Source organism: Antennarius striatus, chromosome 21, assembly GCF_040054535.1.
Source record: "Antennarius striatus isolate MH-2024 chromosome 21, ASM4005453v1, whole genome shotgun sequence".
NCBI classification, from domain to species: Eukaryota; Metazoa; Chordata; class Actinopteri; order Lophiiformes; family Antennariidae; genus Antennarius; species Antennarius striatus.
Window position 1 is genome coordinate 9793455 of NC_090796.1, and position 27273 is coordinate 9820727.

Here is a 27273-nt window from a genome sequence, read left to right on the forward strand (position 1 = left end):
ATCCACTTTGTATTGCTTCATGAGCAGAGTTCCCTGTTTCATTTCAGGAAAAGATAATTATTGATTCCTCTGGGGCCAATCGAATTGTGATCGCTGGTAAGAGATGCTTCTCCCTGTGACTCAGAATCTAACCTTCAACCTCAGTGAGTCTTCAGAGGACGTGTTTGAACGCTGTGGTGACATGATTACAGGTATAATTATCTGGGCCACTCTTAGCGCTCTCTTCTCTCTGATTGGATGTCCTGCATGTTTTGCTGTTCTATGGGAGCTGTTTCAGAGACAACAACCAGGAGCCCCCATCACCCCCAACGTGTTTTTCATGCTCAATCTCACCATCATGGACTTGGTCTTCCTGTGTTTCGTCCCTTTTAAACTGTGCAACTTCCTCGTGTGGCACTTCAAGTTTATTGAAATGTTGACCAATTTCCTGTATTCCTTGAACCTGGTTGGACGTCCTCTTCTAACGGCATGTATTTGTCTGGACTGCTACCTGGCTGTGGTCCATCCTGTCACCTACCGCACCAGGAGGGGGTTGACTCCCCGGGTCCTTATGGCTGTTACAGTATGGACCCTCACATTGGCTCAAGGAGCCCTGTCCGTAGTCTTTGATGAGCTGAACCACAGTTCCTGGGCGATGCTTCTGTATGCCATAGCCCTGCCGATCATCTTAATCTGTGATGTGTCCATCCTCCAGACTTTGAAGAAGTCTCACCCGTCAGGGGGAATCCTCCACCCCAGGAAGAAAAGGGCTCTTCAGATCATCATCAACAGTATGATCATGACCTTCATCTCATACGTTCCCCCATTGCTGGCATACGTCCTCGGGGATCTGATTATTCATGACAGAAAGGTGTATGAGTGCTTGTTAGCAACGCCGATCCTGATAACCCCGACTGCAGGGAGTATAATCATGTCTCTGCTCTATTTGGGGAACCTGGGCAGTTTGCGGGGCCCCTGCTGTTTGGTGTAACATGCAAAAGAGAATGTGTGTAAAGTTCTAAACGAGTTAACCTCTAATAATTTCTGTTAGTTTTGTGATTTTAACAGGAAAATAAAAAAGATGCAAAATGTGCATTACATTACATTTCACTAGCTACACTGGAATTTACAGGAACATTAAAATGTATGAGAAAATAAAAATAATGGAAAAATAGGTGAGATTTAAGAAGTTGCCTCCATTACAATGATAACCATGCTTTTGTCGCCTTAACATACAGGAGAAAATATCTGATCTAAGATCTCTAATTTAAATCCAAAATAAAGAAAATACAGTAGACAAAAATAAAACAAAAAAAACAACATAGATTATGAAGTCCCAAAGTAAACAAAAGAATCTTTATTAGTGCTATGAATATTCAGCTTGATTCCCAAGACCTCTTACTGGTGAGTCTCTTTTACCTCATTACAAATTTACAGCCAATCACCACATGGCTTCATTCTGTCATCCTCAAATCATATTTCTTCGTCCAGAGTTAAATTAAAACTATCAGTAGTGAAACTGGAACTTTTGGAAGTAAAGAACAGCTTTTTCTACAAAATATTTGGAGAATACCACAATGGTGACTTTTCTGATGTTAAAAAAATTAAATTCACTAATTGCATCAGATGGAGCAGCATTGATGTCTAACCTTAACTACCACTTATGTTTTAATGCTTGTGAAAGACATTACATTGCAGGAGTGCTACCAACACCATAACCACCTAAATAATCACTGAATCATTTGTGTGAAGTTAAGATTCAAATAGAATTTATGTAACAAAACTTTCCAAACACATTTTTACATTTTCCAGCTTATGTGCAGCATCACAGAATGCAGGCAGAAATGATTTGCTTGCACCTGCACTGCCACAAATGTCATGAAAGATGATCTGTCTGCCTCCAGTATTTACATGTGTAATCGATCAGTCACGAAGGGCACCATGCAAATCTATCACGGAAAAAAAGGGTTTGTTGCTACAAAAAGATGAGATGATCATAATCGACAGCCTAACCCTAACCCACCAAAAGGTGGGGTACATCCCAGACCAAATGCCAGTTTATTACGGGGCCACAAGAAAGACAGACAACATCCAAACTGCACAGAACAGAATCTCTCTCTCTCTCTCTCTCTCTCTCTTTCTCTCTCTCTCTCTCTCTCTCTCTCTCTCTCTCTCTCTCTCTCTCTCTCTGTGTGTGTGTGTGTGTGTGTGTGTGTGTGTGTGTGTGTGTGTGTGTGTGTGTGTGTGTGTGTGTGTGTGTGTGTGTGTGATCATCATATACGAATGAAGAGTTTGTCCATATGTTTTGACAAAATGAATAGTTTAATAAACTTTTTATTAAATCACATTATGTGATCCAGAATCCACATTCATGCTCAGATCGGTTTTACTTTTTCAGACTTTTAACTATTTATTTCTGAACAGGCTGACAACATTAACATCGCAACTTTATTTTTATCTTAATTTTTTACTGTACAAAACAATAAAATTACAAACATAGGGCCGAGTAGTGTAAACTAAAAAAAAAAAAAAAGGATAGGGAATATGGTTCTTGGAATTACAATAGTATAAGCTATAACTTGAAATAATGAGTAGAACAAAAGGTACAATTGTTCAAATAATCTCCATACGTGTTTCATTTAAAGTTTCTCATGAAAAACCACACATACAACAATAACATAACATTAATAATGACAGCAGGCAGTCTCATGCCAAGAGTCACTCTGATAGGAACTCACGTCTGACGTGTCAGATATGATGACATCTTTGAAAGCACAGCTATTTTCTGGTCTCTGCAGCATATTGTTTTATAACAATTTAGAATCCTTGCATTACTGATCTTCAAACAATCCAGTTTATTTTCATGTTTTAGGTGGAGCCAAGGCATGACAGTAGATCCCAGAGTGGTAGTAAGAGTTAATGGGATAGCAAAGTTACACATAAAAGCACTTAAATCATGAGCTTTGGTTACCCCATATAATATCACAATTACTGGGGGAAGGTAAGAAATCACTGACACCACTAGGCTGTTGATGAGTGTCTGAACAGCTCTTTGTTTCTGTGGGTGGACGCTGTTTCTGCCGGGGTCAGACTTTAACAGTGTATGGAAAATGCAGGAATCGCAGACGGCAATTATCAAAAGTGATATCAAAAATGGAATTATGGCAAAGTACGAGAGGAACGCCTTGTAATAAAGAAAGTAAGTGATGCCAAATGCAAGTGTAAAAGCCCAAACAATGCACACTAACACAACTCTGGGAGTGAGATTTTTTGTCTTGTGGTAGATGATGGGATGAACCACAGCCAGGTGACAGTCCAGACAAATGCAAGCCATCATGAGGGGTCTCCCACATGTACTAAATGCATAGGTGGTGTTCCAACTTGCTTCGATTAACCTGTTCTTAAAGATGTACTGATTTAATATTCCAAGTGGAATGAAGGACAAGAAGAGAAAATCCATGATGGAGAGGTTCAGCATGAGAAAGCTGTGTGGCAATAAGGGAGTCCCTCTGAGGTGTATCTTCAACATCCTCCAGAGGATAACTACGCAAGGAGGAAAACCAAAAACAAAGCACAGCATTGTGAAAAGAGCCCAAATCACCTGACTTACATAAAAGTCATTACAGGTGTTAAAATCAAATGTCTCTAAGACGAAGCCAGATGTGGCAGAGCTATTGGGCAGATAGTTGGAACGAAGATGTTTCTGGAGAATCATTCTGACGTTGAGGACTTCAGAGGATGATGGACCTGAGGGAAGAAATGCTGCAAGAATGAGGAACATTTTTGGTAAAAAAATATAAAAAAGCCAACATTTATTTTGTAAGAAGAATTTCAGTTTTTATTCAGAAAGTGTTTTCTTTTGAAATTGAATTGCTGGTAAGGACATACCTCTTCATGAAGTACCTGAAGGCTTTCTCACACGATAAGACTGAAGCATCCCTGTGAGCAGTTAAAAGTCATGCAGCGCAAGAGTCAATCACACACTTGGTGTCAGATGAAGTTTTGCAAATTGCATAAAAAATGGAAACGAGCTGACCCACAGAACTGACAAGGGTGTGAACAGAGAGTGACTAAGATATACAGCTTTGTGTGTTTAGTTGAGTGCACACACCCTAAAATCATTCAGTTGACATCTCTGATTCACTTAAATATGAAGATAATGACGACGTTGTGTAGGATTCACACTGAGAGTCGTGGATATCTGAGGCATGTAACTTACTAATCATTTCTTTTTCACTCAAAGTCACAGATGTCAACTTACACATAGAAATCACACACAGAGCTGTGGAGAGCTTTCTCAAGTCAACAGCAATCCACACAACTGATAAAATATAAATAAATATATAAATATATATATATATATATATATATATATATATATATATATATATATATATATATATATACACTGTATATATTGAAGCGGAGTACGACCTACTGGCTCCGTATATATATATATATATATATATATATATATATATATATATATATATATATATATATATATATATATATATATATATATATATATATATATACACAGTATACACACACACACACACACACACACACACACACACTGTCACTGTTTCCAACCACAAAGTGTGAACGATGACAACAAACTGTCAGATCTGTCATTGCTAATGGACAAACATTTGCATCCTGAGTATTACCAGAGTTTAATGAGAGTTTACCGGGTAAGATGAACTATTTCAGTCAAGAGTGGTATTCTGAAGGAAGCAAGTGCTACCTTCATGTTCACTGTCACTGGCCATTGTTACTGCTATCAATAGCAGATTTTTAATGCTGCTTACCAGCACTGCTAAAAAAGATTCTCCTTTCTATTCATGACTTCATTGGAAAAATGAAAAAAAAAAATTAGTAAAAATAACCAATTGCAGATGAAAATGTAAAAAATGAATTAAATTCATGCAACTAAAGGAATGTATAATCACTGAAATCCCATTCCTGAGTATTATAGGTCATGCCTTGTAAATGGCACACCCTTTAGTGTGTTTGCTGTAGTATTGTGTTATGTCACCGCCTCACCCAGACAAGTCCTTTCTATGGAGGTGGGGATCATGAGTTTGCTCTGAAGGAAATATCCAAAAAAATCTGATTTATCTAGAAATATATTGTTACTTGTTGGTAAATAAGAGCACATTGTTTAGATATAAGCCTGAATATAACTTCAGTAAATACTATTATTTACTGCAGTAGGAGTAAATTAAAATCAAGCACATACTGGAATCAGGATCTGGTTTAGTCCAGGATAAAACATAAACAAATACATAAACAAATACATAAATACATAAACAAATTCAAACCCAACATCCTCCCCAAATCTGTCCAGTACAGGACCACCAGGCTCCAATCTGGGCCATCCCGCAGATGCCGTGGGCTAATGAGGACTCCATGATGGCCTGAACAACAAAGGAAACGATCAATAATGCCCAGTGGGTCCCCACCCTGCCTGATTCAATCTCTGTCATCAGTAATATCTGCCTGGAAATCCTCAGAGTCTGAGTGGCTGTAATGTAGTCGCAACTCCTGCTTCTATTGTATTCATGTTTCTGCAGATTGGTGAAAGCTTTTCAATGGCGGCGCATTAAATCATCCCCAACGACCAATTTAAATTATAGAATATGTACTTATTTTATTCATGTAATGTTTTATTTAGTCACTTTATTCTATTACATATATGCATTCCTTTACAGAACAATTTCCCATACATACATTTAGACAACAAATTAAATTATTTCACAATGAGATGATTTATGAACAAATTGATAAGAATCTAACAAACAGGTTCACTGTTAGAAATTAAATGGCGAAAATCCCAGTTTTTTTCCAGTTTCATAATACTGAGAAAATACTGCCTTAGGTACATCATAAAGACCCCTGCTTTATAGACTTTTTTTTTTTTATCAAACAACCAAGAAAAGAAATTACATCCTGTGAGCCCCTGCTGTGACATCAGGGTTAGAACGGAACGTCAAAGACAAGCTAGCCACTCTTTTTACCTCCTGCAGGTGCTTCTGTGTGGTCTTATGATGGGTGATTACTTTTTTCCAGAACCACATCAAGTCCACTTTGTAACCTGTAATAAGTGGATTAACTAAAAGAAAGTCATGAAATAACATAGTGTAAATGATTCAAGGCTGAGAAAACTATAGCTTTAATAACTTAAAGGTTTCATAATATGAATCTACTTTACTTGGAATTTTGAGGCATTATTTCCTTCTTTTTTAGTTGTGTGTCGGTTACGCCAGTCAATAATAAGTCAGAAAATGCAGTAAAGACATCAAAGAGATATGTTTACTGTAATTTGGAAAATAAATCCACTATGACATCATTTATGCACCAGAGAGCACTGACAATTTTAATTGTTTATTCATTGAGATCCTACTGTTTACTATTGATGAGTTTCAAAAGCACCGCTCCTTTTTTCTCTTTTCACTTCTCCTTCTTTTTGAATTGGTTGTAAATCTTTATGTGAGCAGATTATTTGTCGGCACGTTTTAGTGAAATACCTAAAAGACAAATAGCCCCTAATGTCCACTTCCTCCTGAAAGTAACCTGCCTCTGTGAAAGGGCTTGTAGACCAGGAACAAACTGATGGATCTACAATAATGCCAGAGCTGGTTGGTGTACCAGACAGGCCACCATGTAACCAGACACAACCACAGACAGTGTGTGCCCTGTTTGATCATGTGTAATGACCCAGAATCATCACAATCATCCCACAGGATGACATCAGGAGGATGTGCCAGTTCATGAGGAGGAAGATTACAGCAGTAATCAATACTGATTGGGTCATTGTTTGGTGTGGTTTTTGGTGTCCATCATTAAAAGTTCACGCAAGAAATGGTTAAATTACCAATTCACACATCTTATTTATATGATAGATAAAAATTCTACAAAGGAGGGTTTTTTTAAAGGTGTTTAAGGGTTGAAATAATTTTTTGCTGGACTTGATTGCAGGAAATTACCATCTGTGGCAAAGAAACCAAAACCTTTATATTTAGAGATTAGAAATATGTTTATGTTACAGATTATGTGCATGAAAGTGTAATAACTGAGCTTTATAAAGATCTGATGGATGGGTTTTTTTAAGCTTTTGGATAGAGCATTCCATTTCCCTTTTTCTGTGTTTGTATTAACAAAAGTTAACCAACAGATGACATTTGATAAGAATGGCACCAATCACCATATCTGATGCAATAATAGCAGTGATAAAAAATATCAAAAAAATATCCATAACACCTGCCTAGTCTCTTGATAGAAATGGATGGATGGATGGATGGATAACAGAACAAAAATATATAATGATGAAATGTAAAGAAAATGTATGCACTCTTAAACCTTCACAAAGAACAAATGTCACTAAAGACCATGATAAATGTGTTATAAGTGTCTTGACTGAGTATGACCTGTTTTATACGATGACCATAAGACAATGAAATGGAAACCCTTGTATTCCAGTTTCTGATTTTGTGTAATTATACCTGAACGTTGCCCTAGTCATTCGGCTCCTTCAGAAAGTCTGTATTACCACTTGAAAAGTCAGTCTGGTTGTCAGGGTGACTTTTTATTGTGACCATCAAACCACAGGCAGCACTGGGTCTGAGAGATGCTTCTGGATCTCCACCAGTCCTGAGCTGATGTCCAGGTTCCCTGGCAGCGAAGGGTAGCGGAGGCTGCCGCTCGCTCTCTGGTTCTCCATGAGGCAGGCTTTGACTGACGGCTGAGGCAGCTGTGGAGTCGACCCTTGACGTATGTCGGCGTCTGGGGTCGTGAACATGATATCGTCTGACGCCACAGTCACATGGATGCCACTGGACAAGGATTCTTGGGACTTTTTGGTGACTTGAAGTTCAGTCTGAGCAGAGCTCTGTAGTAAAGAAATCAGACATTTGCATCGATTTAAGCAAATGCATGCAAAGATCATTCACTCTATTATTTACAATTATACTATACCTGTGTTGGAACCCGATTGTCCATCTGCATGGGGGAAATGGGGTACATGCTGTGCAGCACTTGTGTCCCAGCTCCATACAGACCAGGTGAGTCAGTGGGGAGGGTGTTAGATGATACGGTGCAGTAAGCAGGAGGTACAGGAGCGATCTGCCTCTGGAGGAGCTGGAGAATAACGTTGATGTCAGCCGTCATTCGAGTCTCCAACCTGAGGAATCCGGTGAATAAAATTAATTAGGCAATCGAACAATAAGATCCAGACTAACAATATGACAACTACAAAGACAAATAATGATGAATTACTCTACTTAAATTTTGCATTCCTCTCCATACAGGGCATCATAAAACTCACCTATTAAGCTGCGAGTGTAAAACCTCAAGTCGAGACTCCAGCTCACTGGGTCGTTCTTCTGTAAATGGGGGAGGGTGGCACGAGGAAGACCGCCACGCACGACTGGAAAACTTCTGTGACTGTCGGTCTGGCCAGTATCGATACATTCCTGGCACATTCAAAAAATATAGAATTGAAATATCAAGACATGCTAAAACTGAACTTACAAATGTGAAATATTTTTTAAGCCTCAATCCACCGTACGCCATCAACACCATTACTTCATCAAACTGTCCTGTGTTTCCACAACAGACCTCAGGTAAAACCTATCCTCTACCTTGGTGGTTGACATCCAACATAGCTTCCCTTCCTGCTGAGGAACCACTCGGATTCAGAAGCTGCACCACAGACGGGGAGTAGTCCCGTCTGTTTTCCTCTGGAGGGTAAAGCTCTACTTTTGCACTGTGTGAAAGAGGCTTTGCCAGGTCTTCACTCGACTGGGAACAGGGAGATCCGCAGCTACAGCAGTCGTCCCAGTGGGGTTGAGAAGATGGATGACAATGATGAAAGGACTGAAGCGGGTACGAGTCTTCATGATCAATTCCATCTGTTCAGAGATGAGCATTCAGTTCATTAACTTCATTTTAACCCCAGTGTGGCAGCTTGTTTGAATGATATTCTGGATGTGTCACCTGGTCTGTTCCGGCAGTCCATGGTGTGTATTCTGTGTCTTGGCTTGTGGCGACAATCACACTCATCACCACAATTATCAGCTGTTATTATTGGCGGACTTTGATCAGACTGATTAAAAGAGGAAAAACAGGATAGAATTAAAGTTCTTACCTAGTATAATAGTTACAAATACCATACCACAAATAGCTCTTAAAGAATTAGTTCTGCTGGAGACATCATGTCTTTATTAAATTATAAAATTATCAATACTTTAAATGCTAGCAATAGTTCAATTCAAGGACTCCTTGCTGTCTAATATTCGTTTGTGTCTACGTGTCATGAATATAGACATATGCTTTCCTAGTATATGCTTTCCTAGTATAACTAACAATCTTTTTTCGTGACTTGATGAGAAAAATATTTGCAACTCGTACAATACAGATGACTACATTCCATAGCTCTCTGCCAACCTACATCTCTCAGGTCAAAAGTTATCTCCAGGTTTCTCCAGAAGTTGTCTGCAAAGCTGGGGTAGATGTCAAGGACCTCCAATAGATCGTCCCTTAGGATCCGGTGCAGATCACAGTAGGTGATGGTGTGGACATCTGCATTGGCCTTCCCTGGTTCATCATACAGATGGATGGACTCCCCAAAGATGTTATTCTTTTCTGCAAGAGCATCAATGTTTTTACACATATGGATGATGTTTATTGAAGTATGCTTTTGGAGCAGTTATGAGACAGCCAAACTGACTTCACCTAATATGGCAACCACCACATCATCCCTTATGACTTGAATGGAACCTCGTGAGATGAAGAAGAGCGAGTCCAGGATGTCTCCATAATGGATCAAAATATCTCCTGGAGGAGCATGGACGGTCTTGAACCTCATACTCAAAGCACGCAAACAGGCTTGACTGCCTCCATGGAAAGCCTTGCAGTTCTGCAGCAGAGATCTGTTCAGGTGCAAACAGATGTCTGCCTGCAAAGATCCTGGAAACCCCTTCAACACCTGAATATGAGACAACAAGATTGTTCTACATATTAGAGATAAGACACAAAACAAAAATACTGGACAACCTTGGCAGGAGCTGCAAGTTAGCACTAAATCATGTCCCTTTTCCTTACAGCGTTCATGTCGATGCCATTTGTGTAGGACCAGGCATGCTGAAAATACTCCTCCAACCTTTGGCGAAGGCTTCCTGGGATCTGGTGGAATCTGATGAACTCTTTGACTCGTAGCATCTGGGTGTGGTAGCGGGTTGTACCAGAGTATAGCCGCTGGATGATTGCTGACACATTTCCAAATATACTGGCATACATGAGGGCTGAGATGAAAGAAGTAATGAGAACATAGTTCATAACAATATCGTTTCTAATTTACGATCTGCATATTAATCAATCAAAAAGTGGAGGTTTACATTTGCTGAAAATGTTACATGTACTGTATTTTACTCCAACATTTGCTTGCTGTTTTGTCTTAACACAAAAGAGAATAAAGAACAACTCCTCCTTCAATTAATTATTGAAGTTGACTGTCCACACACTGACTTTGGAGATTTATTCTTGTTTTTTTAAATGAAGCATGTGTTTCAAATCCATCCACCCCAAGCCTTGTACTATTTTTCAACTCACATCCAATGACCATGACGCAGATGGAGAAGATCTTCTCTGAGTTGGTGTTTGGAGAGACGTTACCAAAGCCGACGCTCGTCAAGCTGCTTAAAGTGAAGTAAAGCGCAGTGACGTACTTGTCTTTGACCGATGGACCAGAGGAGGAGTCGCTGTCATTGTACGTCTTTCCCAGCTGTTCAGCCAAGTTGTCCAACCAACCGGTCTCTGTGTACGGCCTCTCTACAAAGCCGATAGCATACCAGATGCAGGCGAGCCAATGTGCAATGAGCACAAAGGTGCACATCAGGAGGAAGAGGACAGCAGCACCATATTCAGAATATCGATCCAGCTTTCTTGCCACGCGGACCAATCGCAGCAGCCGAGCTGTTTTCAGGAGGCTGGTTAAGGTGGCCATCTGTGGTATCCGGTAACAAAGGGGGAGAGCAAGTTAGTTAGGGAAGTCTTTATGGAATGTAAAACAACTTTGGAGAAGTTAATGAAAAAAATGACACTCCAATTATATCAAGATAAGGATCATATTGGAATAAGCAAAATAATGTGGAATCTTCAGCTGACAATGAACAGAGAGAAAGAATTCTTACCTCATCAGATCCAGATCTAAAAATAAGGAGGTCAAAAGGGATGGCTGCAAACAGATCTATTGGAAACCAGCCTTTGATATAATGCTTGGCTATCCGGCTTGGCTGTGTGACCACCTCGTCATTTTGGTCCACGTACGTCGTCCGAAAGTTGATGATTATGTCCACAATAAACAGCACATCCACCATGAGGTCTGCCACGTTCAGAGGGTTACACGTGTAGCCACAGCGCCTTTGACGTAAATCCCCGTGTTCGTCCAAGAGGAAGGTGGCTGAGTACGGAGTGAAAACAGCTGTGTAGAGAACAAGGATGAGAATAATCCAGTCCCAAAATGCTTTGAAGGGGCTGTAGTGAAGCAAGATCCACCATCTTGTCTCTGAAGACTGAAGTTTATACTCAGGAAGTACATCTGACTCCAAAGAGAGTACCTAAACAAAAAGAATGCTTTAGTTTAAATGGATTATCACACGTGAAAATTTCCTTTGAACGTTAACTTTGTTTAGGGAAAACCTAAATTTCAATCTGTTACATGATTGTAATAGATCATCTCCCGAAACAAACAGCAACATTTTCAGAAGTGCTTCTCCCTGAACCACAGTTGACCGACGGACCTTTCCAGAAGACATATTGTTCTTGATGGAGACCGAACGCTCTGGTTCAACCCTTTAGATCCAACAGATCCTTGATCGTCCTTGCACAGCTTTGATGCACCCAGACATTAATATTATATAAAAATCCTTGAGGAGAGGCGAAAACAATTCTGTAGTTGCGCTGTAATCAAACAAGCACAGGCTACCGAGTGCAGGCTGCTTGTGGACTAGAGGTCTATAACAATGAGTGGGGCGTCACGGTCACAGTCAGTCACATAACTTTGTGCTGCCACAGTCCTCATGTTAACTTTAGCATAATTTCAAATGAATATTTACTACCCTGATAGATCTCACTGAAAAATATATACCTATCAGGTAGAAATAGGGATCGATTTATAGACATAGTAGTTGGAGAGTGATCTATCAGGAAGGTCACGGGTCATTGTGATCGCTTCCTTTGCACCATCCTGCAGAGGCAGTGATGCAGAATGCCGAGCCCCTGGGCTCAGGCAGCAGCAGCAGCGGCTTTGAATTGAACTGTGGTTCAATGTGAAAGTACGCTTTACATCCAGCCACCAAACCACATACTGATTTTTCCACCAGCGGGTTGATAAGCCACAGTCCCGTGTAAGACTTTTAAAAATATCAGCAGTGACTATCTTGTGGTCTTTAAAGCCTAAACACATAAGGTCTTTAAATATTTGTATACAAGAAAACAGCTGTTTGTTGTAAAAATGTAAATTGGAGTATACCTTATAGTGTACATTTTTGTTGAACAGAAATGATTTGGTGTTTGACAAAATTGTCTATGTTTGAAGGACTCTTTCCATGATGTTGTTGAAGTAACAGTCTCTGTTTGCCAGAAACAAAACTAGGGATGAACGATTTTCTCCAACCATTTAAAAAATATTGAAAATTTTGAATACAGTAATTTTCAAATTGTAATTTTAGACTTCTTGCTTGGCATTTGGAGATGAGAGACCTGGTTCTTAAATGGGATTATGTGGTTCTAATTCAGCCAGAACCCACATGGTTCTGGGCTCCCGTACCTGTGTGACCTTCTCTGTGACGTTCTGAGAGCGTTCCTTCACCTTTGAGGGACTGAGAAGCTCCAACCTGGGAGTCGGAGGTGAACGACATTCGGGGCCCCTGCTGGATGGTCCCACATTCCTCATAGGTTCAGAGTCAGACATGGAGCTCTGCTGGCCTACAGGTGATTGGAAAGGCATGTTGATTATTTAAATTTAGCCTGAAGAGAATGCACAAACCCATGACTTTTTTTTCTCTGAAATTTTTAGAACTCTTGACTTTCCTTTAATAATGGTTGCATAAAAAAAACCAACTTCTCAATGTTTACTATAACCTCCAGCTACCCCTCCAAACCAATTCCCCTCTGGTCCGACTTCCCAGAATGTCAATCTAACAGTGCCCCTCCGAAAAAATACTCACTACTTGACTCAGTATTGCTGGGTTGTGATGGAAGGAGTAAAAGAAAAACCTCACTCCTGTCATTGGTCAGAGTCTAAATAAATAAATAAAGCATACCTGATTTGAATCCAGGGTATCAGATCCCTTGTAGTCTTGAACAATCAAGAGTCATGGATCATATATCCATTCTTCAAAATGCTGTTAAAAAATATAATTCCCAGTTCATATTTGGGGTAAAAAAAAACCCAAAACACACTTCTTTCATTCAGACATCAGTGTTGAACTCTTCACTCTGACACAGGCATAGGACTGGCCTGCAGCTCGCATGTCGTGCAACATTCACCATCACGGGAAAACAATCGATACCATGCTGTAACTGAGCAGAAGTGACAGGAAAATCGATGAAGAGTATTGCAGCAAATGGGCTCCAAGCCATTACTTTGGAATTCCCTGTTCACGTCAAATTTCATGTTCAACGTACGCAGCTGGGCTTTTTAACTGGAGTCTAAAATCTAGTTCACAATGTGACTTACTTGCACTGATGTAAAAGCTAAAGGTACATTACTCGCTCAATACATTGCATGTATTCTGTTAATGTGGGATTATATTGACAACAACATTGACACAACAATAATGTAGCAATGACCTTTGATTCAAAATGTCCTTCAGCTATAACCATCAATGATGTCTTCTTTTAATGTTTAATGGGGGGGTTTTTTAAAAGCTTTTTGTGGACATTTTTCAAGAAGAGAAAATATTTGACAGGTCACCAAAGCAGATTGTTGTAAGAAAAAGTATTTTACCTTTTGTTCATTTCAATCTTAACATTCTACATTTTTTGCTGGAGGGTTTCTGTCTTTAAATCTATCTTCAAGACAAGATTGATTTTAGAACCTCCTCTCCAAGTACTTAGTCATCTAGTCAACAGGAAATATTTTCAAGGCAAAAATTCTGGGTCATGATGAAAAAACAGTAGATATCATTTTATTGGTCTTTTAGTGGAAAATCTATATCAGACCCAAATTATGATTTTTATTCATAAAAGAAAAGCTGAGGGAGGTTATTAACACATTTTCCCACACATTTATTCTCACGGGGTGGTTGACTTGTGCAGAAACTACAGAAATAAAATGTATTTATTGTATTTATTGTCCACCAAGCGCCCAGAAGGCCGACTCAGCTGTTTGCCTGGATGTTGTCCCATATTCGACATATATCTGCATTTTCACTGAGGGCTTCTATTAGTGCTGAAGCAGCATCCCGATGATCCTGGTCCAAAGATACGAGGGTATTGGCAAAATACTCCAACTCAGATGATGTTATCTGCATCCCCAAATCCTGCAGTGAAGTCTTTACCTTCCCCATGCCCTTCGTGTCACAAATGAACTGAGGAGAGAGACACAGATCAAATTATTAGTGGTACGGTTGAAACTATTACATAGCCCTATTAAGCATTCTACAGTTTATCTTGAATGATGATCAAACTAATAAAAATAAAAATGTGCTATCATATTCATTGGCTTTGTTTCAAAGGTCTAGGGGTCATTTTATGAGGGTCAAACTATTATTGGATGATTGTTTTTAGATACAATTCTATGATAGGAAAAATTCAGATGCCTTGGTAAAGATTAATGTCATCTGAATGCTTCAAGTTTCAGATTTAATACTTCCCCTTTGAATGAATTTAATAAATTAGACTAAAACTTTCAGGGAATGGTGAGATACAGAGTCTATCAAGCATTCCAGGAGAGCAAGGGTGGATTTTTGGGTCGTCTTTGTTCTTATTTTTAAAAGTTATTGGTTATGCCAAATACTGTTTATTAATATACTGGCATTAATAACGTAGCTCAGAAACCTCACACTGGATATCTGTGAAGATGGGACTGAAAGAAAAACAACTGTGGAGCTTGGACACAGTTGGATCGTGAATTGAATAAAAATTCACTATCTGAAATATTGATGTCATGTTTTTATTCAAAGCTAAACTTCCACACACAGGATGTCTGAGCACATGCATTGTTTCCATCACTGATGCAATTATTATTTGTATATATAATAACGCATGCTGCCCAAATCTCACTAGACAAGCTGCTTTTTCCTGTCTGACCTGCATTTGGGGCTGCCCTTCTTCATCCTCAGTCTCTTGGACATCTTCAGCCCCCACCTCAATGGCCAACTCCAAAGCTCGCTCCATTGAGATGTTCTGTGCTGGTACCACCACCACCCCCTTCTGAGTAAAGAAGTGATGAGCTCCCTCAGTCAGCTTTGCTCTGTGGATGAATAGAGATTTGCATTTCTGGGTAAAAACATAATTCTACATTAAATCATACGAATAACTTCACTGGTTAATTTTGATTATTTCCTACTTTTAAAAATGACATGCAGCTGCTAGTAAAAAAGTCAACAGGTTTTGTATTAAAGATTTTTTTTTTTAATTCAATGAAAGCCTTAAATTAAGACCGTGCAGATGCTATTAAAGCGCCACAGCTTCATTGTTGAAATTTGCTTTTGGCCTCTTGGTGAAGACATCGTTTTTTAAACAGAGACATCTAGTGGATAATACCACATGTACAATGGCAACAGCACAAACAGTTATCCCCATATGACAACAACCACTGCTTTCTTCTTCTGCATTACTCAGAAAATGATCTACATTGAAATTACTGGATTTCTGATATACACTTTTAAGAATTCTACATATCAATATCCATTAAATAGTAAATGAATTTTGTTTTGGCAATTAACATGTAAAATGTTCAGAACAATAAACTCCATAGAAATGATCCATAACTACACAGTATTGTCAAAATCATCCGTGCACCATCCTTCATATACAAATGAACCAGGCGACTTACTATAAAGCCAATCTATCCTTTGCAGCTGTAACAGCTTCATCTCTTCTAGGAAGGCTTTTCGTAAGGTTTACTTATAGGAACTTTTGACCATTCTTTCAGAAGGGTGAGGTCAGACACTGGTTGTTCTGTCCGACCTCTGTTGATCCCAGTTGTTCCACCTTGTGACCAATTCTTTTACAAATGCTTGCAGAAGACATTGGCATGCTTAGATGCTTGACTTTATACACCTGTGGCCAATGAAGCGCCTGAGACATCCTGATTTCATAATTTGGATAACTGAGGAAATACTTTTGGCAATAAAGTGTAAGTTAACCGTCAATGGCTGACGATCATAACAGAGTAAGGTTAAAGGAAGATAGTCCTAACCCGTTCCTGTTCAGCAGTCTCTTGATTTCGACGTGGCAGAGCGAGATGTTGTCAGTCAAGACTTCTATGATGACCAGATATCCTCCAGGCCCGCGAGCGATAAACAAGGCCTGCGACAATGGTTTGCTCTGTCATATGGAGAACAAACACAAAAACATGAATGAGATAAATGGACGATGTATCATAGTAAATAATTATATTCAAACAGACAAAATTGTTAAGTTACTTTTTAATTTATTTTATATATTTTTCCCCCCACTTATTTGCATGAGGCAGTGTCAGCTTACAGCTTTCTTGATGGCTGTGTCAATGGACCCTTTGGGCATGTTCTTGGCTTTGCACTGCTCCAGTACCCGGGCTAAATGTACATTAAAGTCTGGGTTGGGTCCACTCTCTGCAGAGAAAAAATTAACATCAGCCACGAGTGGCGAGAAAATCATCTATTGTGAATAAATCCCCTCCTTCAGTTTTTCCCGCGTTACCTTTGACTGCTACCTTTATCATCCAGGCAAACCTCGAGAACAACTTGTTCCTCTCCAGATCTTTAGGACCCTTGATGTTCTTCACCTTTGACCACTTGTTGTGTCCGGCAAGTAGGGCGGAGCAGAGCCGCAGCGGCCGGACAGGAGGGCTCTTCCACGGCGTGTACAGCCCGCATGAAGTCGACGGATGGACGGGTTCCGTCGAGGCCAGGAGTCTCCCTGATGTCACAGCCAGAAAGCGGGGACGGATGGTCTTCAGCACCTTGGGCCACAGCATGCCCTTCAGCCACACAACCAGTGTCAATAAAACAGTTTTAGTCAGCTGAGGTACGTGTGAGTGGAGACCAGAGCCCGAAACATGTGTCCTACTGCTGGGGAAGCCCTTACCTTTGGAAAACAACACCTTCCAGACGGATAAATAAGCTAAAATAGGTCTGAAGGGAGCAGCGAACCCCCTGTCACATTGGTGGAGGAGCTGCACTTCCTGCTTTGTGATGACGTCACCAATTCGCTTTTCAAAATAAAAGTCAGTCAAGCTATTGTTGACTGTAAGCGAAAACATTCACCCGTAAAATAGGTTGACTGGGAAAATACTGTCTGCTATTTATCAGTCGTTTGCAATACAGAAGATTTTCTCAATAAAACCAAATTAAAGTTATTTTTGCCAAATTTAATTAATCTTTTGCCACATTACCACTTAAAACACTTCAAAACACACGAGAAGGCTCTAAATGTGGGTTTGGTGACTTGTTATTTGGAGCAATAAACATAACTGTAAACAATGTTTTGGTTACAGAGAACGGACTAATGGTTATAAATGTTTGTAAATTTGATGATTTGAAGTTAATGGACAGTGGGGAATAATTCAATTTATGTGAATGTTGTTAAAAACCAAATGAAAGTTGATTTTGTTGTTGTGATTAAGTTATGTTAACCAGGGTGGGCTTATATAAGCAATTTGCTTCAGCCCAGTCCTTTTTTGGTTACTATTCATACAATATGTTTTATTTTTGTTTTTTTTTATATTAAAATGTGAAATATGAGCAACCAAAATACCTTTCTTTCATTCATTCACCTTTACATTCATTGTACAAAATTCATAAAACTTATGGTGAGACTGAAACGGGAAGCTGCAGGATACACTGTAATCCGGGAATATTAAAGAACGGCAGGCTTTGTTTATGATCATTGAGCAAAGACACCCCAGAAATGCTGGGTATGCATTACAGTTGCAACAGGTCACAGCTTCACCAAGCTTCTACACAGTAGAAGCTTGTCATGAAGTGGTTGAAATACCTTATGTGAGTGATTGTTTGTCTCTGCATGTGTCATGTCTGGCCTATAGGTGTGAGTGTGAGCAAGAGTGGTTGTCTGTGTGTGGCCCTGCGACGAGCTGGCGTCTCTTCTGGGTGTAGTTTGTAGCCAGCTGGGATAGCCACCAGCATAATACATGACCCATAAGAGGCTGAAGACTAGACAGTTATGGTCTTTTAGAAGAAGGTCCACTGTTATTTTAGTTTGCGATGAATGACGGACATACAAGTACACACAATCAAAATCACAAGATCACTTGTTAGTTCAAGGAGGTCAGCACTCAATCTTATAAATGCAATCTAATTTGTACAGATTAGGCAGTGCCAATCTGGTTTATATCACCCCTGTAAAATTTCCCATGGATGGGAACTGGAAAGAAAAAGTTGGTCTCGTGCCATGGGATCAAAATCTATTAAATCATACATCTATTTATAAGGAGAGAATATATTAATAACAGGCTTGTCGTGCAGTATGATGTACTGTAGTGGATAAAAAACAAAATAGGTCCATGTACAGAATCCTTAAACAAATACATATACAGTATAATCAATATATATGTAATTATCAAAAGGTCAAAAGTGGACTTTGTCTAGCGGTGGCATCATGAAATAAGAAACATATAGTGTATATAAATAAAGATATAAAGAGAAGATGACAGGGCTGAGGAGCGCAAAGAGTTAAGTGAGATGGAAGCCACAGCCAATGGAGGACAACCCATTTCTGATACACAACAGTCCCAAGAACTCTAGAAGGAGGAGATTCCTTCTACAGTGCTCTCCTTTCTCCCTCCCCTGCAGGAATCACCTCTCACTGCACTCAGAAAAGAAAATCCCTCAAACATGATTCGGGATGTTCAATCAGCCACGAGGATTAATAGCAGAAAGGAGGCGCTGATAAAATGGATGTCAAAGCTCAAGACAATCCAAGCAGCCATCTGATCACTGAAACAATTATAAATTTTTTGAAACAAAAGAAGCACTGATGGGAAACCAGAGAAGAACAGTCTCTAATTCTGGGATGCAGTTTCCTTAAATGAGGAGAACAAGATGATCTGATTTGCACATCCTGTTTAGGTCGGCAGTTGAAAATACATCATGTTGTTTGTACACGGAATTGGTTCCTTGGCTCTTTTCCACTGTGTAATAATAGTGACTGCACTGGTAAGTTGATACTAAAAGTCTGAGCAATTACTTTATCGGTTGACTTGTTAAAATAGGCAGAATCATTCCCATTGCTCTAACCTGAGCAATTTTCATTTGATAAAAAAATTATTTTCTAACCTTGTTTTTAGTCATTTTCATTGGAATAATACTAACCTGCTTACATTAGTTTGCTATGGCTGTAATATTCTATGGGAAACCCACAAACAAAATAAGGTGAAAAACAGTTTAATGCAAATCTGTAATGTTGGTCCAGTCGTAACTCATCAAACTCTGGTTTTCATGCTCTAAATTTAAACCTTTCACACGGTAGGATCATATCTAGCACTATCATGTAACAGATGACACTGAGTCAGAAATATCAGCTCAATCTTGCTACACTTTTGGCCAGAAAGGTTTCATGCATCTGTGACTTTCTTTCAGTCATTTGAATCCTGTACATAGATTTATCTTGCACAGCTCAGTTTTGAATCGGGAGACTGACTGTAAATGAGAGGTGCAACACTCTTTTGTTTTTAAATAAGGTGATATGAAGTAATTTTTGTAATACTGATGATTTTTTTGAAACTTTCATGTGTAGAGTATTTCCATTTGTAGTATAAAGGGAAATCAGACTTTTAAATGGCGACTTAGCCATCACTCATTTATCTTAATTATCTTGCACCAACCTTTAAGAACAGAATAGAACTAAAAGGAAAGTCACTGCGAAAATATTTCTCAATTTTGAAAAAGGACATATCAACAGAGAGTGTTCCTGTGTTACTTGAGTTTTTCCCTTTCATATTTTTATTCTTTATTTTTAAAGATACTGAATTGAGAAAACCTATAGAAATTAGACACATTGGCTACCACATTGGCACTCTCAATCTCCACCATCAGAAGTCAACTATGATCAACTTTGCCTCACAAACCTCCATCAGCTCTTATTGCTCTAACCTTTGACCTCCATAATCATGACCCTCCTGCAGCTCATGTCAAAATCTCATCTCTTCATCGATCCTTAGTGTCAGCCTAACGCAAACTTACAACCTCCTGCTCAGTCAGCCTTAAAATCACCTTAGATTAAGCTGAAGCTGGAAAAAGTAAATTCAATTATGAGACAAAGGAGAGGTGATGTCTGTGCCTAATTGTTTTGCTAACTTTCCCTCTACATCAGCAGAAACCCTCCATTAAATTATCAATAATGCTGCATGTCAATATATCTGATTTGTTTTTGAGACGCAGGTTTGGATTTGGTTTGGCACAAAATTGTTAAATTGGGATGCAAATACAACAAAATAGAAACACAAACACACGTCTTTTCACTGTTGGTTCTGTCAACACAGTGTTTCCACAACCTAACACAAGGTATGGGTGATGGTGAATGTTTTATCCACATATCAACTTATATGCTTGTTTTGATTTAAATACTTGCACAGATAAATTGGCAAAATCTGTACATTAAAATGTATTTTTTTTGTTTGTGTCCTATGGTAATGTGCTAACTGTGGTAATATTAAACTGACTGAACATTAACATATTAGCACTAGTCACTGTCAGCATGTTAGCATGCTTGTATTAGAGTTCACACTACTGCAATGCTTATGCACACTTCACAGGGTCGCTTGCATTGCAGTGGTTTTTGTTCACAAAGAGTTTAAGGCCAAACATTTGTTGGTCACTGCTTTAGCAATGTAATTCATTATATAATATTATCTAATATTAATTTATGTTTAATACTGTCTTAAAAAGAAATTGTAATTACCTTTAATGACAGGAAACCTTTTCCTTCGAAATCTGGTAAAATAAAAGTACAAAGCACCTAAGTGAATTTATCCATCAAAGAGGGAGCTCATTCCTCTGGATATGTTCATCTCCCATGGATACAACTTTTATTAATTGTGTCTCTCTCTTTCTTTGTACCTTTTTGCCTCATCATCTCTCAAACTGCTCTCTGGCAAACAAAGGACCCTCATCTCTAGTTGCTATTTCTGACACTCTGTTGTGAAATGTACCTCGGAACACAAAGGTGCTTGTGTGGACTAGTTCTGAGCAGCACGGCTGAGGTCCAGGGGCCAAGGCCCCGATGTGACCACTGGCAGCCCTGTCGCTGGAGGAAAAAGGGGTTGGCGGGGGATCATCACATACTGCACCCTCACACAAGTATTTCACAACACCTAGAGGCAGCACATCAGAACTAACCCCCAGGAGGGTTTGGGGTTGACAGATTGCCTCTATTCATGAGATACATCAACTCATATTAGGAAAAGTTTTAATCTGTTTTATCCCAAGAATCACAAGCTTTTGGTTTCTTGAGCAACAATATTACAGTGTTTGACAATATGTGGTTACAACCTATATCATGTCCTGTAGAAATCATATCAATTACATTATTTTGACTTATTTCTACTCTTCTATTCCATCACATTTACCAGAAGATGTGTCATTTGCCTGTGTTCTAAAATTAGCATTTTATTGCATCTCCTTATCTTAATTTCACATCTCATTTTCTATGCACTTGCTACAGATAGACGCCGATGATGTCATCACACGAGATGAGCAGATCTATGTTCTGATTGGTGCTCGTGTCAAGTGCGAAAACAACATCCGGGCACAAATCGCCCTTGTCAAAGGTTTGTGTTCTGCTGCTTTATAACAGTAAGGTTAATATAGAACCTCAGTCTTTCCCTTATCCTTTAGGGTTACAGTTAAATATATCAGCTGAACCCTTAGAAGTGCCTAATAAAATGTGACTTTCTTAAAAGCTCAGATTTTTTTAACTGTGACATGTGTTCTTTCAACTCTATTTTATTTAAGTCATTATCAGGAATGTAATGAGTAATCCAACTGACATGAAGCACGTTTGGGTTTTTCCCCCCCCAACGTTCAAAGGCTGTCCACATGTGCAGCATTAGAATTAAACCTTAAACAGACACACACATCAGTCATATATTAAGGGTCGGATATAAACATTCATCCAATATCCTGCAGGTGGCTATCTTTGTAATTACAGAGGGGGAGTTGGGTGAAGACAATTGTGTGGAATATTTCATTCAAACTGATAAAGTGCTTCATTAGCTTTTTCAAAGAAATGTAATAAAATGGAACCTCAGTATGAATGAAGATTTTCCCCACATTTTGTGCAGAAGGCGATTGCCTCCCGGAGTGGGATGGGATCATCTGCTGGCCACAGAGCAGAGCGGGGCAGCTGGTTTCTGTGATGTGTCCAGAGTATATCTATGACTTCAACCACAGAGGTAGGAAGGGACAATACGAATCAGTGTCGTGCTAGCTTTGCCCTGATACATTCTGAAACACGAGAGAAAAAGTTGTGTGTGAGTTACCAAATGGGATTTAAACATATGGGCATGCACCAGCTGATTGTCTACCTGTTATACCAACTTCTGTGGCATTGTTCCTGTATCACATACTATAATATTGGGGCTGTGCTTTGCTGTCTAGGGCAAGCCCACCGCCAGTGTGATGCATCGGGGAACTGGGAGCAGGTCCTCAGTATCAACCGTACTTGGGCTAACTACACAGAATGCACCACATTCCTGATCTCTAACCACAGGAGTCAAGAGGAGGTACATAGAATGGGTTTGACTGCCCTCTGTGTAGTGCTGTATTGATCATTACACTAAAAGAAATAAGAAATATTTATCAATCATGCTATGTACTGCATATATACTGCATACATTTTATATTTTCTACTGAATATAGAAAATATGATCTGTAAATATGCTCTGTCTATTGTATCTGCACACCCTAAATGTGTCTTTGTTTTGCTCTAGAAGGTGTTTGAGAGACTTCATCTCATGTATACCATTGGCTACTCTGTGTCTCTAGCATCACTGCTAGTGGCTGTCTCCATCCTCTGCTACTTCAAGTAAGAAAGAGAAAACCTCATTTGTATTCAGACAAAAGTATTTTTTTGTGATATGGAGAGGTAATCAGCAGTCGATTCATAAACCCCTGAATGAGTCATAAAAAAGTCAAGGAAGTGATGTAAGCTGCACCCATGTAGGATGTGATTATTCTTTAATTCTAACATCTCTTTCTCTGTCTGACATTTTCTTTTCTTCTCACACAAAAACATATGTGAAGACGTCTCCACTGCACACGTAATTACATCCACATTCACCTTTTCACCTCCTTCATATGTCGGGCTGTCAGCATCTTTGTGAAGGATGCTGTGCTCAACGCCATTTCTGATGACAGCAATGCAGAGACAGATTTCAGCGTGCTGAAGCCCCATATGGTAAACTTAAAGTTCTTGCATTCAGCACCATTTACCCATAGTTTATTTTATACATGTAATGTCCTTCATTTTTTTTGTCATAGAGAAAAAAGTTATATTGTTATTATAATATATTGTTTCTGTACGGTAAATGACGTGTTGGCATGAGCAGCTTGTTACATTTTATTGTTAAGTAACTACAGACTATAGAATACATGTAATATAATAATTATTGTAATAATAATAATAATAATAATAATAATAATAATAATAATAATAATAATAATAATAATAATAATAATAATAATAATAATAATAATAATATAATAATAAAGTAGAAAAAGAAAGAAGAAAGTGTTATTTATGCAGGACTTTTCAAAAGTAAATAGTTACAAAATTAAGTTCAATATTAGATAGAATAAAAGAAAAATTGATCAATTTAAAATAAATGTGAAAAATCTAATTAAATTAAAGAAAAAGAACAAAATATAAATCTAATGATTTATTGACAATATATATTACTTCTTTTTTTCATGCACTGTACCATCTTGTAGGACTTTTTTGAATGCCTTTGCACCTTTTGCTTCAGGCCGGATGTAAAGTTGCTGTTACGGTCTTCCTTTACTTCTTGGCGACCAATCATTACTGGATTCTGGTGGAGGGGTTGTACTTACATAGCCTTATCTTCATGGCTTTCCTCTCTGACAAGAACTACATTTGGGCTCTTATCATCATCGGCTGGGGTAAACATTACACCATACATATGTTAGTGGGTGCAAACAGTTGCTGATTTCTTTCCTGTTCTCTCAACCTTAGGTGTTCCAGCTGTGTTTGTGTCTATTTGGGTCAGTGCAAGAGCATCTTTGGCAGACACACAGTGAGTCATAAGCTGCTTTCACTCATCTAATACATAGCACTTATATCGCACATTCTGTCTTCAACTCTTTTTTCCTGTGTTCAGATGCTGGGACATCAGCGCAGGAAACCTGAAGTGGATCTACCAAGTCCCCATTCTTGCAGCCATTGTTGTAAGAAAACTTTACTTTTAACCTGTTAATTTACATTCGACACTTGAGTATTTTTGCTGTACACCTCTGCCCCTGCAGGTGAATTTCCTCCTCTTTGTCAACATAATACGTGTGCTGGCATCTAAGCTGTGGGAAACAAACACTGGTAAATTGGACCCACGGCAGCAATACAGGTTTTTTTTTTTCTTTACCATCTCAGAATTGGCTAAGACTAATGTTTAGCCTTTATTTACTGCATGATGTTTATTCTGTGAATCTGTAGGAAGCTGCTTAAGTCTACATTAGTCCTCATGCCCTTGTTTGGAGTTCACTACATGGTGTTCATGGCTCTTCCCTACACTGAGGTCACTGGGCTTCTGTGGCAAGTGCAAATGCACTATGAAATGTTCTTCAATTCATCCCAGGTCAGAATGTAACACCCACAAAAAACAATTTGATGTAGGATAACATAAAACTACTATATAGTTTTGTAATGAAGAGAATACAAAATTATGTATAAATTATAACTTTAGCCATTCAATTCCATTTTATATTCCAAGAACTGAACACAATAAAACAACAGTTTGTTGAATGTTGAAGAATTTCCTACATCATTTTAGGCAATACGACACATTTTTCAGTATTTACAGACAGTAATGTGGTGCAAAATCCATATGTCTTCTTTCAGGGCTTCTTTGTGGCATTTATCTACTGTTTCTGCAATGGGGAGGTAATAAAGTTATAATTCAGTTTTGGTGAAATCACATAAATTCACTTAGACTTTCGATTTATGAATACAACCATAACTTTCTTCCTGTTCTCAGGTGCAGGCGGAGGTGAAAAAGGCGTGGTTAAGACGCAGCCTCACACAGGACTTCAAACAGAAAGCCAGAATGACCAGCAGTGGCGGCGGGGGCAGCTGCTACTACGGCGGCATGATGTCACACACCAACACCCACAGTGTCAGCTTGTCTGCTACCAATGCCAGGTCACTTTCCTTCACTGGAGGTGCAGTGGGAGGGTCAGGGGTCAGGCTGCCATGCCAAAGCTCCCTACAATCACCAACCAGCCTGCCGGGATACATGTCAGGTGATTCTGAGACCTGCCGCCCCCAACAGGAGCTGGTTGTGCAAAAGCCTGATAGTAAGGAGCGTGGAATTTTTGCCAGACATGTCAAAGTCAGCAAAGGAAGTCATGACCAAAAATGTCAGGGAGTATTTCCAGTCAAAAGCCCTGGAGCACTCGATCTAAATAGCTCCATAACTCTGAAAGAACTGGAGACGAGTTTGTGATTATTCCTTTCTAACTCTTGCTGACTGACACAAGCATTTAATCCTTCAGGTTCATTTGCATCTGTGAACACAAGACTGGCAATATACCAAACTGGATATTCTGGATATATAATTTGGTATATTCTAAGTGAAATCCAATACATCATAAAATGACACTGAAGGCCTTGACTCTTTTTGACATATCAGATCAGGATTATTGATACTACATTGTCAAATTGATATGTGGACTACGTTGGTTTGCATGTGCTGTAATGTTACCTTTCTATTCTAGTCACAATTTCCTGATAAATGTAGTGTGTATTTAATTTTTGTCTGTGTATAGTTGATGCTAATGTAAAGGTGAACAGAAGTAAAATATGTGTGATGACACGATGATGAATGGAATTTAGAAAAGACAAATGTGGATTTCATTTGGATATTCTCTGTGTTGGATTTTCCAGGCCAGACAGATTGACCCCACCTCAGTTTTCACCTTAAGTTGTATGTTTTTAGCCAATGTCAATGAAAAGATAATGTAATCCTCCGTTTCCCCCAAAACTTACATGATATGGTTACTGTTTGTAATTTTGTTTTTAATACTGTAGCTGGTAATTCCCAGACACAAGTTGGACTCCTCTATCCACCGTTGTGTCGTGTTCATTTTGGCTACTTAGCCCTTTGTTCAGTCTGACAGGAGTCTCAGGACAGACACACAAACCTTTAAGCCATTGGAGACCCAACCTCAGATCCTTCCTGTGTGTGACCTCTCCCCTAAATGCCTTCACAACACTATCCAGAATTTCACACAATCCCTATAAACCTCAGCTTAAAGCAAGAAGCACCGGAGCTGCATATGGACACACCATGTAGGAGTAGTAAATAATAATAATAATAATAATAATAATCCAGACTTTATTGATCCCCAGAGGGGAAATTCACTTGACAAATGACAACAGCCTAAAAAAAAATAGACAAAAACAGACAAAATTACATTAGAAATGGACTTGTAATCTACCGGAAACAACAAAACAATAAATTAGTCAATCAAGATAAAATTATATCTGACTGGAACAGAAAGAAATCATGCATGTTTCTGGTTGCTGATCTTGAGCAGATCAAAATATTTGGAACCCAAAATTGCCCAAAATTGAAGATTCAGCTCATGTCTGTAGAAAAATTCTGTGCCGCTTTCATTAAAGTCCTAAAATACACCCGTCATTCTAAAAATTTTATTTTTCAGACAAACTTGCAGCATCTCTGACAATCACCATTTAGACACCATACTGCATGTAATACTGCATGTCATTTGTTGGAGCTCACAATGAAATGATCATTGCATTACTTCAGGGAATTTGTGTTAGTATTTGCTCTTAAGAGGGAGAAGTGTTCACATAATTATTCAATGTGTC

The 27273-nt window shown here is 38.9% G+C and overlaps 4 protein-coding genes across 4 annotated transcripts; 2 read left to right on the plus strand and 2 right to left on the minus strand.

The window, feature by feature from the left end:
• The first annotated feature begins 103 nt into the window (after window positions 1–103).
• On the plus strand, window positions 104–970 carry LOC137588858 (lysophosphatidic acid receptor 6-like). Its single transcript, XM_068306164.1, has one exon. The coding sequence runs from the start codon at window positions 104–106 to the stop codon at window positions 968–970; it is 867 nt and encodes a 288-aa protein (XP_068162265.1).
• Window positions 971–7420: 6450 nt separating this feature from the next.
• On the minus strand, window positions 7421–13421 carry kcnh6b (potassium voltage-gated channel, subfamily H (eag-related), member 6b). The gene is made up of 12 exons (XM_068305460.1): window positions 13308–13421; window positions 12812–12969; window positions 11175–11600; window positions 10594–10987; window positions 10087–10286; window positions 9718–9970; window positions 9434–9627; window positions 8980–9088; window positions 8625–8894; window positions 8309–8456; window positions 7960–8164; window positions 7421–7873 (listed from the first exon to the last, which is right to left on the minus strand). The coding sequence occupies exons 2-12, from the start codon at window positions 12953–12955 to the stop codon at window positions 7583–7585; spliced, it is 2634 nt and encodes an 877-aa protein (XP_068161561.1). The 5' UTR covers window positions 12956–12969; window positions 13308–13421; the 3' UTR covers window positions 7421–7582.
• Window positions 13422–14152: 731 nt separating this feature from the next.
• On the minus strand, window positions 14153–17392 carry taco1 (translational activator of mitochondrially encoded cytochrome c oxidase I). The gene is made up of 6 exons (XM_068305766.1): window positions 17281–17392; window positions 16894–17173; window positions 16699–16805; window positions 16412–16539; window positions 15298–15460; window positions 14153–14576 (listed from the first exon to the last, which is right to left on the minus strand). The coding sequence occupies exons 2-6, from the start codon at window positions 17168–17170 to the stop codon at window positions 14367–14369; spliced, it is 885 nt and encodes a 294-aa protein (XP_068161867.1). The 5' UTR covers window positions 17171–17173; window positions 17281–17392; the 3' UTR covers window positions 14153–14366.
• A 1783-nt stretch (window positions 17393–19175) lies between these two features.
• pth3r (parathyroid hormone 3 receptor) lies at window positions 19176–26880 on the plus strand. Its single transcript, XM_068305653.1, has 13 exons — window positions 19176–19367; window positions 21874–21979; window positions 22493–22603; window positions 22809–22933; window positions 23141–23235; window positions 23454–23607; window positions 24176–24329; window positions 24403–24463; window positions 24548–24614; window positions 24693–24787; window positions 24877–25018; window positions 25282–25323; window positions 25418–26880. The coding sequence occupies exons 1-13, from the start codon at window positions 19302–19304 to the stop codon at window positions 25883–25885; spliced, it is 1686 nt and encodes a 561-aa protein (XP_068161754.1). The 5' UTR covers window positions 19176–19301; the 3' UTR covers window positions 25886–26880.
• The last annotated feature ends 393 nt before the right edge of the window (window positions 26881–27273 follow it).

What these genes read in the sequence shown, in the direction of transcription:
- LOC137588858 (XM_068306164.1), top strand. Translation starts at nt 104, where the DNA reads ATGCTTCTCCCTGTGACTCAGAATCTAACCTTCAACCTCAGTGAGTCT.
- kcnh6b (XM_068305460.1), bottom strand. Translation starts at nt 12,955, where the DNA reads ATGTCTGACTCTGAACCTATGAGGAATGTGGGACCATCCAGCAGGGGC. An exon ending in TCACAGAGAAGGTCACACAG is followed by an intron (nt 11,601 to 12,811) that starts GTACGGGAGCCC and finishes CTTTTTGTTTAG; the next exon opens with GTACTCTCTTTGGAGTCAGA. An exon ending in TAACTTTTGACCTGAGAGAT is followed by an intron (nt 9,089 to 9,433) that starts GTAGGTTGGCAG and finishes TCTTTTAATCAG; the next exon opens with TCTGATCAAAGTCCGCCAAT.
- taco1 (XM_068305766.1), bottom strand. Translation starts at nt 17,170, where the DNA reads ATGCTGTGGCCCAAGGTGCTGAAGACCATCCGTCCCCGCTTTCTGGCT. An exon ending in ACACAGCCATCAAGAAAGCT is followed by an intron (nt 16,540 to 16,698) that starts GTAAGCTGACAC and finishes TCCATATGACAG; the next exon opens with AGCAAACCATTGTCGCAGGC. An exon ending in AAGGGCAGCCCCAAATGCAG is followed by an intron (nt 14,577 to 15,297) that starts GTCAGACAGGAA and finishes CTCTCTCCTCAG; the next exon opens with TTCATTTGTGACACGAAGGG.
- pth3r (XM_068305653.1), top strand. Translation starts at nt 19,302, where the DNA reads ATGTTGTTTGTACACGGAATTGGTTCCTTGGCTCTTTTCCACTGTGTA. An exon ending in ACCACAGGAGTCAAGAGGAG is followed by an intron (nt 22,934 to 23,140) that starts GTACATAGAATG and finishes GTTTTGCTCTAG; the next exon opens with AAGGTGTTTGAGAGACTTCA. An exon ending in TCTTATCATCATCGGCTGGG is followed by an intron (nt 24,330 to 24,402) that starts GTAAACATTACA and finishes TCTCAACCTTAG; the next exon opens with GTGTTCCAGCTGTGTTTGTG.